At 42.2% G+C, this 17,007-nt stretch overlaps 1 protein-coding gene across 1 annotated transcript in view; it reads left to right on the forward strand.

Annotated features, from left to right (window-relative positions):
• Positions 1-16,262, forward strand: part of LOC142749240 (neuron navigator 3-like) — a 508,575-nt gene extending 492,313 nt beyond the window's left edge. Inside the window, exons 8-10 of the mRNA XM_075856999.1 lie at positions 6,140-6,279; positions 9,211-10,168; positions 16,203-16,262. Coding sequence (XP_075713114.1) covers positions 6,140-6,279; positions 9,211-10,168; positions 16,203-16,251 — 1,147 coding nt within the window. The 3' untranslated portion in view covers positions 16,252-16,262. The remainder of the gene's footprint in view (positions 1-6,139; positions 6,280-9,210; positions 10,169-16,202) is intronic.
• The last annotated feature ends 745 nt before the right edge of the window (positions 16,263-17,007 follow it).

Genomic DNA, 17,007 nt, shown 5'->3' on the forward strand with positions numbered 1-17,007 from the left:
TTAATCTCCGGAGGAGAGACTTTTGAATGTGTGGACCAGTCTACCTAAGACGTGGTCACAGCGATAACCGTAGATGACTTAAACAAAGGTCTAGATCATTGTGAATGTATAGAATTCTTATTTGAATGTTAATCAAGTCTTGGGATCCTGAGGGAAATATTTCCTATTTAGGGCAAATTGATTAATGCCGTCTGCTTTTTTGTTTTTTTTAACTTCCTCTGGATAAATAGGGCTAAATCAAATATCTATAGTTTATCCACATTCCTTCCCTTTCTCCCATCCTTTGGTTGAATTTGATGGACGTGTCTATATATTAACCGTACTTACTATGTAACTATGTCTATCCATTTGATGAAACATGGTCCAGATGCAGTTCTTTTATCCTTTATTTTTTATAAACCCCAATTACTCCATGGCTTTTTTGTAATTTTGACATAGTAGCTAAATAACAATGACATAATTCTCAGAATATCATTCAGCCCTGTGCACAAACATAGAATGCAGTGCAAACTGCAGTGTCCACGGCCGTGGACTGTCAGGTTTACTCACCTCCCGACATCCCCAGCCATGGATCTGTGAGTGCTGGCTCGCATCTCCTCCCCAGGAGACGCCAGCGCTAACTTCCACTCAGTTCTGCTGTGTTCCGTAAGGAAAATAATCATCAATTAACCCATGATCACCATGGACTAAAAAAAGGGCTCTGCCCTTTCACTCATTGCCTGAGCGTTGTTGTGTTTACCCGTGTTAGCCTTGCAAATGGTACCATATGTTATCCTGTTCCCAGTGTTCCCGTACCTGCTACCTGTATCCTGTATCCCGTGCTACCGTTGTTCCTGTACCTTAGAAAGTTGGAGTCGTGTTGTGCCATCAGTCACGCCTGCTGAGTTACACCATGCCTGGTGTCTGCTGCCAAGGTCCCATCTGAGCCCAGCCGTTACTACTGTCTGAACTGCTACAGGTACCCTTGTGCTTGGACTATAGACATAGACTTGGTACACTGTTTGGCCAGCTGCTATCCTGCTACGGTGGTACGGCCCAGTGGGTTCACATACCCACAGATCATGACAGTACGCTCATGCCATGGACCCCGCTAGTCAACTCAAGACCGTGACAACATCACAAGCCATGCAGGTGGATATGCTAGTCTGCCAATTATGACAGGACCAACTCCTCCAGGCGGTGAATGCCATTACACATCGACTGGATGCACAAGCTGCAGTCATGTCAGCATCCATTCCTGTTGCTCCGGCTGTTCCTCCTGTCAGTACCAGTGCTGACTCCCGATTCTTGCTGCCGCTATCTCCTTGCTACGATGAAGACTTGAGGACCTGCAGGGGATTTCTGAACCAGAGTCAGAGCATTTCCTACTGGTGGCACAAGGATCGCATTTATAGTCTCACTCCTCACTGGCAAGGCCCTAGCATGGTCAAACCCTATCTGAGAACGTCAGGGGCAAGAGACCCGTGACTTCCAGTGTTTCCTTCAGACTTTCCACACAGTATTTGAGGAACATGGACGAGTCTCCTCAGCAGCTGCATCTCTTCTGACCCTCCGCCAGGGGGACACCTCCGTCGGCGAGTTCGCCATTCAGTTCTGCACCCTGACTGCAGAGCTGTCCTGGAACAACGGGGCCTTGGTGGCTACATTCTGGCAGGGACTGTCTCCTAAAATTAAAGACTAGCTTCTCGCTCGTGATCTGCCACCTACCATGGATGACCTCATACTTATAGCCACCCGTATCCCAAGAGGTTCGTCAGGAGAGAAGATTCCCTAAGCTGGCTCCTATCTTCCAGCAATCCCTGTTGCCCTCGCCAGTTGTCCCACCAGACAATTATTTGGAGCCTATGCAGGTGGACCGGCTCAAACTGTCTGCCCAGGAGAAACACCGCAGACACACTTCAGGACTTTGTATTTCAGCCTCGGAGGCCATGTTGTGAGTTTGTGCCCTCAGAAGCAAAACAAACTCCAATGCCTAGGATTGGTTGGAGAGACAACGCTAGATGGAACGGCGCTAGGTAGAAAGTTCTCCTCGATACTGTAGATTCCCATGACCAGAGTGTCTGGTGAAAAGATGCACCGGGTCTCTGCATATCTGGACTCAGGGTCCGCAGCAAATTTCATCCAAAAAGACCTAGTGCCCACAGTCCCTCTGAAGACGTCTTTTGGCTATTGCCTCGCTGAATGGACTGCCTCTGCTCGACCCGATCGTATCTGAAATCAAGCCGCTGAAGCTCCAAGTTGGAGCCCTTCATTCGGAATTAATTTTGTTTCTTGTTTTACCTAAAGCTGTCAATCCTGTCCTACTGGGCCTGCCTTGACTCCAACTACATGCCCCAGTCCTGGACTGGAATTCCAGAGAAGTTCTCCAATGGGGCTCCAAATGTCACAGCCACTGTCTGTTACAGGTCCAGCCTCCTCTGCCTCAGTCATTGGCAGGATTACCCCCTCATTTCTCTCAGTTTGCGGATTTCTTCAGCAAGGAGGAGGCTGAGACGCTTCCTCCACACCGGGCTTATGACTGCCCCATTGAATGCCCCAAATGCGTCCCCTCCCCGTGGTCGGGTATAACCTCTCTCCTTGCCAGAGACTCAGTCTATATCGGCCTATATCAAGGAGAATCTGGAGAGGGGTTTCGTAGAAAAAACTCCTTCTTTGTCAAGAAAACAGACGGATCTCTTCGGCCTTGCATTGACTACTGTGGTCTCAATCAAGTCACGGTCAAGAACAAATATCCGTTGCCACTAATTTCCAAACTATTTCACAGCATACAAGGAGCCAAGATCTTTATCTCTAAATGCGACTTGCGTGGGGCTCACAATTTGATCCGAATCCGTCAAGGTGATGAGTGGAAGACGGCGTTTAACACTCGAGACGGGCACTACGAATACCTGGCGATGCACTTCAGTCTGTGTAACGCTCCCGCGGTCTTCCAGGAATTTGCCAATGATATCTTCCGAGATCTTGCATATGTCTGTGTTGTGGTCTATCTTGATGATATTCTGATTTTCTCTCCAGATCCGACGACTCATCGGAGGCATGTTCGTCATGTTCTACTATGATTAAGGGATAATCGTCTGTATGCCAAGCTGGAGAAGTGCATCTTGAAAAGAACTCTCTGCCCTTCCTGGGTTACATCATCTCGGATCAAGGTCTCAAGAAGGATCCTGAGAAAGTAAAGTCCGTCCTGGAATGGCCACCACCTCAGGGCCTGTGGTCAATACAGCGTTTTTTGGGATTCGCCAACTTCTACTGGCAGTTTATCCCAAACTTCTCATCATTGACGGCTCCCATCTCTACACTTACCAAGCAGGGTGTGAACGCCAAGGTGTGGACTCCAGAGGCAGAATCTGCATTTAATTTGCATCAAGAAAGCCTTTACCTCAGCCTCAAACCTCCATCATCCTGACATCTCTCGACAGTTCTCGTTGGAGGTGGACGCTCCCTCTGTTGGTGCCGGTGCACTTCTGTTCCAGAGCAGCTATATGATATAGGCTACTTATTTGTTAAAAAACAAAACTGTATTATTCAGGTTCATTGAGTCTTGATGTAGAATAATATTATTGAAGTCAGCTAGATTATATTTCTATAGAAGAACAAATCCTATCGATATATTAAAAGTTGATAAAAAAAATAAATAACAGACCTGTGGCCTACGGAGTATGGGCTTGGTTGCAAATACCACATCATCTAAAACTACAACAAGGTGAATTGAGAAAGTGTTCACAAGAGAAGATGGTGTAAGGAAAGCTCTGCTATGCTATATTTAAGCATAAGACAATTTAGAGACCAACCCTTTCTTTGCATCACTTTGTGCAAGAACATTTGGTTGGTATCTTTTAATTAAACTAGTCCATCTGGTTTATTGGAATTACATGGTTGTTTCCATCTCAGACATTTATGGTATATGCACAGCTCTGGAACCCATACCTATTCGAAAACCAGGGTCACTGGACACTAGTCCCGTTTTGCAAAGTGGCCACAGGCCCCCGATTCCAGATGGGTACTATGTGGAGATGTCACCATGCATGTACGCAGCATTTTCCATGATGTTTTATGAGAGTTACGGATATGCTATAATTATCTAAGATGGGATTACCCCTTTAAACTTGTCTTGATGTCTTGTCATTAAAGAGGTTTTTGCTTTGGACAACCCTTATTTGTGAGAAGGGTTCATTGAAAATAAGCTGATCACAAAATGTGGGATCAGTTGTAATCTGTGGAGAAACCTGGCAGTAAGTTTTGTACTTCCCTGCAGTGCCATCACAGGGGAAATTAAGCATTGCACAGTGCCCATTCTTTGTCAATAGGTTGTTTGTGTAATACAGGACTGGACAAGTCCTCCAGAGTGAGAGACGCTCTTTGTAACCGCTCTCTAGTCTGAACAAGAGATTACGATTATGAACATAGCATCACCCTCTATTAACTCAGAATTCTCTGATAGGGCATATGAAAATGGGTATTCTAAACCAGATAACCCCTTCCCATCCCTTGATGTCATAGTACGTTAAGGGCCTTAGGTGGTTAATAGTCATCCTTCCACTGGTCATGGCACATTGGCAGTATCCGCACGGTCACCGGCAGTAGTACGACTGTAATACAGAGCTGCACACCTGCTGCATCTGATGGGATCCAAGAAAACTCCAGCAGTTAATTTATTTAATGTCGCACTCAAACCTGTTCGCAAAACTGTACAGGGCGGACCTGCCTAGTACCATGATGGACGGCTTCGGTCTGTTTTTTTGTAAGGTTAAGCATGCCCGTAGATTGTAATAAAAAATGAATGAAAATTAAAGTCTCTTAAAAAAATATATCATTTTAAAGAAATGTACATAAAATAAATGACACAAAACACATTTGTGTATATACAGTAATATAACCCCCACATATTTGGTATCCCCATAGCTTTAAAGAAGAAAAATGTTATTGCTTTGCCTGTTTGTAATGGGCATCTTGTACATGTATATGCTATGTATTTACTTACTCACCAATTATCTAGTTTTCAAAACACAGTCTCCGTTCTCGTAGAAGAGAGAAACTGGCTACCGGTCCACACATAGGCTGGATTCATACTGAATTTTTTGCAGGAGGAAAATTTGCCTCAAAATTCCATTTGGAACTTTGAGGCAGATTTTCCTTTGCCTGCACACCGATTTTTGCTGCGTTTTTCCGCTACGTTTATCACCGACGGACATTGTGCGCTGCGGGCATAAAACGCTGCAAAATACGCTTTCTCTGCCTCCTATTCATGTCAATGGGAGGTCAGAGGCATAAACGCCCGAAGATAGGGCATGTCCCTTCTTTTTCCCACGAGCCGGTTTTTCGCTCGCGGGAAAAAAAAACGTCTCCGCCTCCCACTGAAATCAATAGGAGGCATTTTCGGAAATTTTTTGGAGCATTTTGCGGCGCGGTTTCCGCGTAAAAAAAACTCGGCAATTAACTCTGTGTGAACTCCCCCTTAAGAAGCAAAGCTGTGTGAATCACCGAGTCAGGTTAGAGATCAGGTGACCGCATGGAGCCTGTATTTTGAAAACTCGAAGGTTGGTGAGTAAATAAATAGCATATACATGAACAAGATGTCCATTACAAAGGGGCAAAGCAATAGAATTTTTCATGGGAGTGCTTCTTTAAATATATACACTTTTTTAGGTCAATGATAACCAAGGTAAAAAAAAAAAAAAAAAAGAAAATAACATATTGGTGTTTTGTTTGTTTATCCCTCAAAATGAAATGAATAAATATTAAACATTAAATTAACTACAACTTGTGCTGTATAAACAACAAAACATCATATTGCTGCAAAAATAAAAAAGTTATTATTTCCAGAATGAGTGGTTATAAAGCCCAAAAATGGCTTGACCCTGAAGAGGTTAATAAATAGAAAACTTTTAAGTCTGAACATGTATCAAACCAACAAAAGTTTATTGGAAACTGTGATTAAGCCTAAGTAACGTTTACTACTCAATCTGTTTACTTTTCATATTACGTTAAAAGGTTTGTGTTGTGCCCTGACAGTAACTTTTCTGTCCTAATGAAGAAAATAATTTATTGCAAAACTGTCAGTACCATGAAACCCTTGGCATCAATGCTCTGCACAGTCATTCTAACTTGGGCAATAACATCATTTTTGTGTGTACCCTAGACTTCCAGGACCTTCCAGGGTGCCAGCTGCAGGCAGCAGTACCAAGGTTCAGGGAACAGCTAATTTAAATCGAAGAAGTCAGAGCTTTAACAGCATTGACAAAAACAAACCACCTCAATATGCAAACGGAAATGAAAAAGGTAAGTGTTTATAACTGAGATTGATGGGGATGTGGAAAGGATATTACCAGTGGATCTTTATATCTTTGTCGTTTGATAATTATTTGTTTTTGTAATATACTTCCCTGTATAGTCTTAATAATATTTACTATACTATTATAACATTTACTATACTTATATAGATACCTACATTCTCTAAACTGATACATAGTATTGTTTTCCATGTATACGATGGCACTGAACTTGAGTACAGCATTTTATGAATTATTTACTGTGTTCCCAGTGTATGGTCACTGTGTATTAGTTGCTTACTGAGCCTACAAAGTCTTATTTATGACAAAGAAAGTATGTCCTAGTATACACTGGTTTGTTATTATCACTTTTACAGATACTAAGCACGGATTGTATTTTATATAGAGATATACAATCTCAGTTTTCTATTGATTTGAACACATTCAGCGATTTTAAGTAATGCCTGCCAACAACCCCATCTATTTTATATATTATACTAGTATTATTAAACCATGGATGCTTACTGCTTTTTTCCCCTGAATATCACTGCATTCCTATTTAGAAAATTCCCAGACTTTGCAATGATCATCTAGCGACCACCAGATGGGGACAGTGTCTAGGAAATGTATTTCTGCGGTTTTCTTTAGCGCTTACTGTTCAGCTTTTATTTGCCTGTACTCCACCTTTCTTGGGAACTGAAGCCGATAACCGTTGTAATGAATTGTATAGAATTATTAGCATTATTGCCTACAAGTGCTACATATAAAGGATTGTACCCTTGTGACAAGAATATGAAAGTCGCATATTTACAGCCCCTATGGAGTCATGTCATATAAATTGTGCTGCGTCGTGTTGAAGAAATTGCATTCAAGATCCTTTTTTCTTTCAAAGTGTATGGATTAAAGCATCATCAATCCATAGTAGCGCCTTCTTATTGAACAGCAGCAGGCAGAATGCACGCTGATATTACAGCCATTGCTCTGTGTTAGTATAGAAATGACTGCAGAACATGCTGGGTCTCAGGCGATAGCTGCGGCATCGATTATTTTTTGACGAATCCAGCATTTGATAGTGGTTTATATTTTCGTTTGGTGAATAGAAGTTACATTACAGGATTGCAGCTTAATGTTTTCCCCACATATTTTACCTCCGGTATTTTTTCTACAATAGATCAAGTGGGAGACGTATTTGTATAGACAGGGTTGGAATTACAGTTGGTGCAGCTTTAGGCACTATCTTTGAATAGTTCCTGAATAAGTAATATTACTCTCAAAATGTTCTTCAGGAACCAAAGCTCTGAGAGGGTTGGATTCAACGTGAACACAATTCAGACCACGTATAATTATATCTCCCCATCTGTGATAATGGGAGAGCTGCCCAATACAGAGCATGGATCATATTTATCTCACTAAGGCTATGTTTACCCGGCACGGATTTGCCATGCAGATATTAGCATGTGAATGAGGTATAAAACACCCTCTATACATGCATTGCCAGTGTAAAGTTAGCGGATTCTTTAAAAATGCAGGAGCGCAATCCGCGCCTAAATCCTGACAGAATCCTGAACGTGCGAACCTGACCTTAAAGGAGCTTTTGTGGGAGTCCATGCATTTAACTACAAAGGATATTTAAGATTATGCTTCCTTTGCCATGTATTTGCATTACACCGAAAGAGGTTTCCTATTGTTCTGTCCTCTCTCCTGGTCCTGTATGTGTTCCCTAATGAACACATTGAAATAATGAATTCTTAAAGCGGCTCTGCCATGTCTTCTATGCTCTAATCTGAGAGCATCATAGAAAAGAGAGGGAGATTCTGTCCCCGTAGTATAGTTTTCTAAGATTTGATTCATTATTTTTATTTGACAAGCTGCCATGCCTTATAGAAAACTCCTTCCCCATGCCCACAAACTGCTGATTGACAGCTGCTCCTGTATGAGTTTGTATGCAGGAAGAGCTGTCAATCATTGTGTGGGCGGGAGAAACAGGACTCACACTTTCTCTATGGCAGCATTTAAACAACTTTTTACATGAAAATACTGAATATACTCATAGAAAACTATACATCCACAAGCTCAGCATTTCCCCCTCTATCCCGTGCCGCCCTCAGATTTGAGCATAGTAAACCTGGCAAAGCCGCTTTAAAAACATTATTTATTTAATCTAATGTGTGTTTATTTTTTAAGATATGTGGTTAGCGTGTGGCTTTACTAAGGTACTAAGGAGCGGTTCCTAAGGCATTAGACTGGGTTCACATGTTGCGTTTATTTGTCAAGAATTGCGCCAAAACCATGCCATTTTACGTTGATTTTGTAAAAAATGTGGCTAAATGGTGTGGTTTTTCGATGGTTTGCGGTAAAAAAAAAAATGAAAAGTTTTGCAGCCTTTAGGCTTTTGAGATGTAAATTCGCTAGTGATTCAGTTATATTCACTTCCATAAAACTGCTGCCTATAAGAGAAAAAATTATCTAAACATGTTTCATTTAACTGTGTTTGCATTTTCTTTGCTGTAATAACCACAATGACTGTGATATGCAATAAATGAAAGTAATACAAAAAGTTCTTGCTAAAATACAAATGTAATCTGCATAGCGCCAGTTCACACTGAAAATAGGGAAAACCTTACATACTCAGATGTAGCTCTGTTGCGGAAATGTAAATATAAAACCTTATCTCAAAGTGTCACAGACAGGGAAAAAACAGCCACTTCTAAGCTATATATGATGTTTAAAAGGACAAATAGGGCACAATGACATTGTTTTTCAAAGCGTGCCCAAAATCCGTGAAGATAAATAGAATGAAAAAAACGTAAAAGATTACATCACCATTTTAGTAAAAGAACAAGCATGCCTCATAATGAATCTTAAATATAACAATGTGACAGTGAAAACTTCCCCAGCAAGTAATTCATTGCGCCTCTCATACTATGTTTGTCTTTCACAGAATCACCAAAAGGCCCTCAACAATCTGCAGGCGTGAATGGAAACGTGCAATATCCCACTAGCTCTGGTCAGCAAGTGGTTTCTGCTATACCCTCTCCAAATGCCAGTAAGCCTTGGCGCAGTAAATCCATGAATGTTAAACATAGTGCCACTACTACAATGCTGTCTGTGAAGCAGCCTAGCCCAGCAACCTCTCCCACTCCCTCCCCCGACAGACTGAAGCCCCCCTTGTCAGAAGGAATTAAAACTACTTCTGGGCAAAAATCAATGCTTGAAAAATTTAAACTAGTCAATACTAGAGTTGGCTTGAGATCCCAATCTTCACCATCAAATGAGGTCATTATTGAGGATGATTCCTTATCAGAATGTGGAGAAAATGAAGTCAGTTCTGCCTTGAACAGCCCTAAAGTGTCTCCCAAATTGGCTCCTCCAAAGGCTGGAAGCAAAAATCTCAGCAATAAAAAGGGGTTGCCTCAGCCAAAGGATAAAGAAGAGAAGGGTAAAGATAAAAATAAATCCAACGTAGAAAAAAGTGCTAAAGAAGAAAAGGAACAGTCATCAGAAGGGTCAAAAAAGAGCTCCAAAATTGCAAGCTTGATCCCCAAAGGAAACAAACCCGCACCAGTCAAAAAGGAGAGCTTGGTTCCACAGTCAAGTGGAATCCCTAAACCTGGGTCAAAAACGCCAGCAACAAAACAAACCACCCCCCCAGGTACTGTCACGGCAAAAGAGCCTGAAAAAAGTAGGACTACCAAAGGCAGTCAGACCATGCCAGCCCAGAAATCTACAACCAGTGATAAAGTCGCTACACCCACTGAGGGGAAGGTCTCTGGTTCTTCCAATACCCACCCAGTCACAATAGGTGCTGGTGTCCAGTTCACAGGAAATGGGGCTGTGCAGCTTCCTCAGCAACAGTACTCGCACCCTAATACTGCAACTGTGGCACCATTCATTTACAGGTAAAGGAAATACTATTCTTTCTTTACTGAATGGAAAAAAATACTTGTATGCTAATTATGTACACCTTATGGTAATCCTTGCAATGGTTAACACTTTTTCATGTGCCCTGCATGGTAATCCAAAGACTAAGGATCTCATATTGAATTGATTGATGTGTTCTAGAAATATGTTTTTAAGTGTATATTCGTGTGTAATACTGTACATCATGTGCCATATAATTTACTAATATCTATCTATCTATCTATCTATCTATCTATCTATCTATCTATCTATCTATCTATCTATCTATCTATCTATTGTATCCATCGTGCCTTGCACCCGGAGCCATATGGGGCCCCCGGGCTGCAGGTTTTGCATCCCTGGTCTAAAGCGTCTTTTGAACACTATATTTGTGGCGCAAATGTTATAATAAATTTATCCCACTGGCCTAAATTTATCAATGTATTTGCGCCTTTTTTGGTGCATTTTACGCCAAAATAGTGTCTAAGCTGCTGTGTGACATATTTCTTAACATCTGCGCCAGAATTTAGAGCCATTTGCGCTATGCACATCAGTTTGTAAAAGAGGAGTGAAAAGTAGGTGTGGCGTATGGCATGACAGGATTTAGACACATTTATGAACTGCAAATAAGAAAAAGTCACATCTTTAGGCCTCTTGCACACGACCGCAAAAAATCTCCGTAATTGCGGACCGTAAAACGGTTCGTAAGGGTATGTTCACAAGCAGTACCAAAATACATCTCAAATTACGGAGCTGTTTTCGCCTGAAAACAGCTCCTGAATTTCAGACATTTTTGAACAACTCGCGTTTTTCGCGGCATCTTTTACAGACGTTATTGGAGCTGTTTTTCAATGGAGTCAATGACAAATGGCTCCAAAAACGTCCCAAGAAGTGACATGCACTTCATTGACGCGGGCGTCTTTTTACGCACTGTCTTTTGACAGCGACGCGTAAAACTACATTTCGTGGGAACAGAACATCATAAAACCCATTGAAAGCAATGGGCAGATGTTTGTAGGCGTAATGGAGCAGTTTTTTCAGGCGTAATTCGAGGCGTAAAACGCCCGAATTACGTCTTAAAACAGTGCGTGTGAACATACCCTAATTGTGGACCGTAATACGGTTCGCAATTCCGGACCCATTCAGTTCTATTGGCCGCGGACACCTTTCCGTATCGCTACGGATAGGTGTCCGTGCCGTAGAACTCTGCCGGGAATTATGGAGCATGTCCTATTTTTCGTATTTTACGGGCCGTGCTCCCATACTTTCTATGAGAGAGTGGGCCAAAAATGATTACGGGCACGGCCATGTGCATGAGGCCTATCTCCACACGGGCAAATTTATTAAGACTAGCATTTCATATGCCAGTCTAATAAAAAGTGTGCGGAGTGTCAGAAGTCAGAAAAGAATATCTATTTGCAGCCCAAAAAAACAGATAGAGACCATGCTTACTCCAGGTAAACCCAACCCACTTTTTGCCAATTTTAAAAACTGGTGAAAAAAGTTGCAAACTTTTGCGCAAATAAAGCATGCACCATATTTGCTAAAAAGCCCAAAAATTGTTATCAATTTCCTCCACAGAATTTGGCGTAGAAAAAGGGGAGTAATGTCAGCCAGTGTAGAAGTAAGGGTTCATTCAGACGAGCGTAAAACTCGTCTGTGTGCTGTGCGTGAAAATCACGCACAGAACATAGACCCATTGATTTCAATGGGGCCATTCACCAGAGGCGTAGCTAGGTTCTCCAGCACCCGGGGCAAAGATTCAGTTTGGCGCCCCCCCCAACCTCTTTGCCGACATCTCCTTCCCCCTCGCCATGTTTGTTTTCTCTACCAATCGACGTGTTATTGCTTTTTATGTAACACATTTGTACATCTTACAAGCAATATGGTTCTATACACAACACCAGAACCAAGCTCAGTACATAAATACAACACCAGAACAAATACAGCTCAATTTAGTGCAACCCCTGCTGTATAGGTGTGTACGGCGTAAAACTACAGCTCCCAGCATGGCCCGAACAATGATAAGGATATGCTGGGAGATGCTGTTTCACAAAAATAAATCCTATCATAATCATCTCACTGCAGATCATACAGTGACTACATTACTGATTAGAGGTAGAATAAACATTTACATTAAGTGACTCACCGGTGACGTCTCAGATTCTAGTTCTTTTTCTCCATCCGGTCCAGACCTCTATGATGAATTCTCCCGGTCACAGCCCATTTTTGCAGTTTGCCGCTCACATGTCTTCAGCTTCTCACTTTACCAACATTTCTGCACCTATAAATAAATATAAAGTTATCATTATACCACACACTACACCCCTAAATATAATAGCGCCATACACTGCACCTCTAATTATAATAGCACCATACACCGTGTCCCACACACAAACTGTGCCCCCTGTAGATAGTGCCTGCCATAGAGCCCCCTGTAGATAGTGTCCCACAAATAACTCCCCCTATAGTGCTCTACAGATAGCCCACCCCTGTATATAGCCCCCTGTACATATAGCCCAGCCCTGTATATAGTGCTCCACGTATAGTCCAACCCTGTATATAGCCCCCTGTAGATATAGCCCACCCCTGTATATAGTGCTTTACAGATAGCCCACTCCTGTATATAGCCCCCTGTAGATATAGCCCACCCCTGTATATAGCCCCCCTGTAGATATAGCCCACCCCTGTATATAATGCTCCACATATAGTCCACCCCTGTATATAGTGCTCCACATATAGTCCACCCCTGTATATAGTGTTTCACAGATAGCCCACCCCTGTATATAGTGCTCCACATATAGCCCACCCCTGTATATAGTGCTCCACATATAGCCCACCCCTGTATATAGCCCCCCTGTACATATAGTCCACCCCTGTATATAGTACTCCACTAGATAGTCCACCCCTGTATATAGTGCTCCACAGATAGCCCACCCCTGTATATAGTGCTCCACATATAGCCCACCCCTGTATATAGCCCCCCTGTACATATAGTCCACCCTTGTATATAGTGCTCCACAGATAGCCCACCCCTGTATATACTATATACAGGGGTGGGCTATCTGTGGAGCACTATATACAGGGGTTGACTATATGTACAAGGGGGCTATATACAGGGTGGGCTTTCTGTGGAGCACTATAGGGGGAGATATTTGTGGGATACTATATACAGGGGTGGGCTATATCTACAGGGGGACTATATCTACAGGGGGGGACTATATCTACAGGGGGGCTATATCTACAGGGGGCTATATCTACAGGGGGACTATATCTATAGGGGGACTATATCTACAGGGGGACTATATTTACAGGGGGACTATATCTACAGGGGTGGGCTATATACAGGGGTGGGCTATATACAGGGGTGGGCTATATACAGGGGGGACTATATCTACAGGGGGAGACTATATCTACAGGGGGGGCTATATCTACAGGGGGGACTATATCTACAGGGGGGGGACTATATCTACAGGGGGGACTATATCTACAGGGGGGGACTATATCTACAGGGGGGACTATATCTACAGTGGGGGACTATATCTACAGGGGTGGGCTATATCTACAGGGGTGGGCTATATACAGGGGGGGACTATATCTACAGGGGGACTATATCTACAGGGGTGGGCTATATCTACAGGGGTGGGCTATATCTACAGGGGTGGGCTATATCTATAGGGGGGGCTATATACTATATTGCTCACCCTGTAGCTATAGACCACCCCTGTATATGGTGCTCCATAGATAGCCCACCCCAGTATAAAGCCCCCCCCTGTAGATAGACACCCCCCGTAGATAAAGCCCCCCCCGTGAAGAAAAAGTCCCCCCCGTAGATAAAGTCCCCCCGTAGACAAAGTCGTCCCCCCTGTAGATACAGCCGCACACTTTTATTACAATTAAAAAAACAAAAAAAACAATTCAAACTCACCTTATTCCCGCTCCCACGTCGTCCGGCAGCCATGGAGACCTGCTCTCTTCTGCGCCGGTCTCCTGGGGGTTGAACGCAGCGTCTATGAAAGGCGCTGATTGGCTGGGCAGGATGACTTTCCCTGTCAGTCAGTCAGCACCTTTCATCGACGGAAGCGCCACTGGTACAAAAGGTACCAGTCGCTTAATTCGTGGAAAGGCGCTGAATGGCCGGGCACGGAACAAGCCCGGTCATTCATTGCTTCTAATTATACCTGTGTCCTTGCGACACAGGTACAATTATAGTGCAGGGGGAGGTGGCGCCGGTGCCCCCCTCTAAGCTGCGCCCGGGGCACATGCCCCGCCTGCCCCCCCCTAGCTACGCCCCTGCATTCACACATGTGTCCATTGCGTGAAACTCACTGCATGTCCTATACTGGTACATTTTTCACGCACCTACGTGCCCATTGAAGTCCATGGGTGCGTGAAAACCACGGATAGCACACGAAAGCACATCCTAGTGCTGTGCGTGATTTACATATCGTTTTAATTGGCAAATAAAAATTATGTGCTTTGCGAGTGCGTGAAAAACACATGCCACTCGCAAAGCACAGATGCAATAACGCAACGCACACGGACCAGACTTACGCACGTATTTCACGCGCGTGAATCTCATACGCTCATGTGAATGTAGCCTTAAAGGCAATGGTGACAGTTTTATCAAAAAAGACAAATGCAGTAATAAATGTGTCGCAACATATGTCAATAAAACAGTCTAGCTTTGAATTAGACATTGGCTAAGATGAGGTCATTTTTGATTGATGTGGGCCAAAGTGTTCATTTTTTGCGATTTTGTGGTCACTAGCATTTTATTTCAAAATGCAACGTGCTCTTGGTATGGTGTTTTTCTCTATAAACTTCAATAGTTTAATTTTTAATATGCCTTATAAACTCTTAAAACAGACATGTACAAAAAAGCATAATTTAAAAAATGCCAGTAAAAATGCCATAAAAAAATGCTTAGAACTGTAGAAAACTGCAGGCTTTTTTATGTGGTTTTAAACACAAAAAAAAACAAAACACTTTAGGCGAACCCGCACTGCCATTTGTCATTTGTATTCCAGACTAATATTTGTACTCCAGACTTTTTAGGAAGTTGAATACTTTTAGGGCACATTCAGACGAGGCAGAATTGCTGTTGAATTCCGCTGCGGACAGTCCACAGTGGAATTCTGTAGCAGCCGTTTTTTTTATTTGTTTCTATACATTTTTAGGAAACTTAGTTCAGACGTTGCAGAAAATAACTGTGCGGAAATTAAGCTGCGGTGCAGAATTTTCCCTCCGCAGCCTGCTCATTACATTGCGGAGAACAATGCAAAAGCTGAAATCTGTGGCAAGTCCGCTGTGATATCTGCAACGTCTGAATTACCTGTCAAATATGCAAATATTGGTGCAGATTCGTTGCGTAATTGCCCCAAATCTGCACCAACATTTGCAGCGGAAAAATTCAGCCACGTCTGAACATGGCCTTACATGGCATAGTACAGTATCTATGTAGATACTACATATATTACTACAGCAAAATAGGCTAAAATAGATATTATGGAGTTTATTCTGTATTTCATACACATAATTAGATACGGAACGGAAAATAAACCTATCACATGTTGAACATGTTTTCTTTTCTGCAGGCAGCTTGGTATCAAGCAGAAGGAGCTGAGGAGAACGATATATAATTTTAGGGAATAAATACCTGTATAACTTGTATTATATTTATATGAATCCCTGCTCACTCTGGGCTTAGAAGTCCAGTGGGCGGTCTTATTCTGACATTGACAGCTATCTTTGTATATATATAGGAAAGACTAGTAATTATTTAGTCACTCCACACATTGGACTCATAAGTTCAAAGTGGGCAGGGTGATTTCAATGAAGTACAAATTTACACAGACCCCCCCCCCCCAAATAATATATACATATATATATATATATATATATATATATATATATATATATATATATATATATGTGCGTCTGGCGATTCAGGGCTGGAGTCTAATGATGTTCATATACTCACGCTTCTCCCACCCTCCAGTCACTTATTGACACATTTCTCCCTTTTCACAGTACTAGGGAGAAATGCATCAGTCAGCGGCTGAAAGACGGGGGAGCGTGAGTATATGAATTCCATTAGACTCAAGCCTTGAATCGCCAGTTGCACGCCACAAGTATAAAGTGAAAATTCTCCAAAACTATAGTACATTACTGACTAAATGACAGACAGCTGAAATCAGCGTGTCTGTCACTTCTATTCGCTGCTTCAGATAGGGCAGCATTAATATCTGACAGATTCTCTTTAAATCTACAGCAAATGTAAAATCTAGTATTTTCTGCTTCCTGGAAACATATTATATATAATCATATCATTTTGTAAATGATCCAATAACTTAAAATACTGTATTATTATTCCTATGAAACTTGCTTCACAACTATTTCACATGGCCGCAATATGTCAGCATTTTAGCGATTGTACTACTTGTACACCACCCGGATCACTCGCAGTTTTACTGATCCAAACTTAGATAACCATAGGGTGCTATGCTGATCAAAGTTGGGTTCAGCAGAACTGCGCGATGGTGGTACTTGTGGATGTAATATAGACGCTAAAATGCGGCTTAATGTGTGTCTTACCTCTGTGTACAAACTTATAAAGAGCTGATTCATGGCGTAATTGGTTTTTGAGCCTTGTGACTAAATTAAAGATGAATGGAAGTCAAAATACACAAGAAAGCCCATTATATAGTGTCATGTTATTAAACCCAAGCCTATCAAAAGCATATGGCTAGCTTCACAGAGGTTATAATCTCCAAAACCAGCATCCCATTCCCTGAAAATTATACTTTTTTTTTATATTAAAAGGGTTACTTATTGG

Source organism: Rhinoderma darwinii, chromosome 3, assembly GCF_050947455.1.
Source record: "Rhinoderma darwinii isolate aRhiDar2 chromosome 3, aRhiDar2.hap1, whole genome shotgun sequence".
NCBI classification, from domain to species: Eukaryota; Metazoa; Chordata; class Amphibia; order Anura; family Rhinodermatidae; genus Rhinoderma; species Rhinoderma darwinii.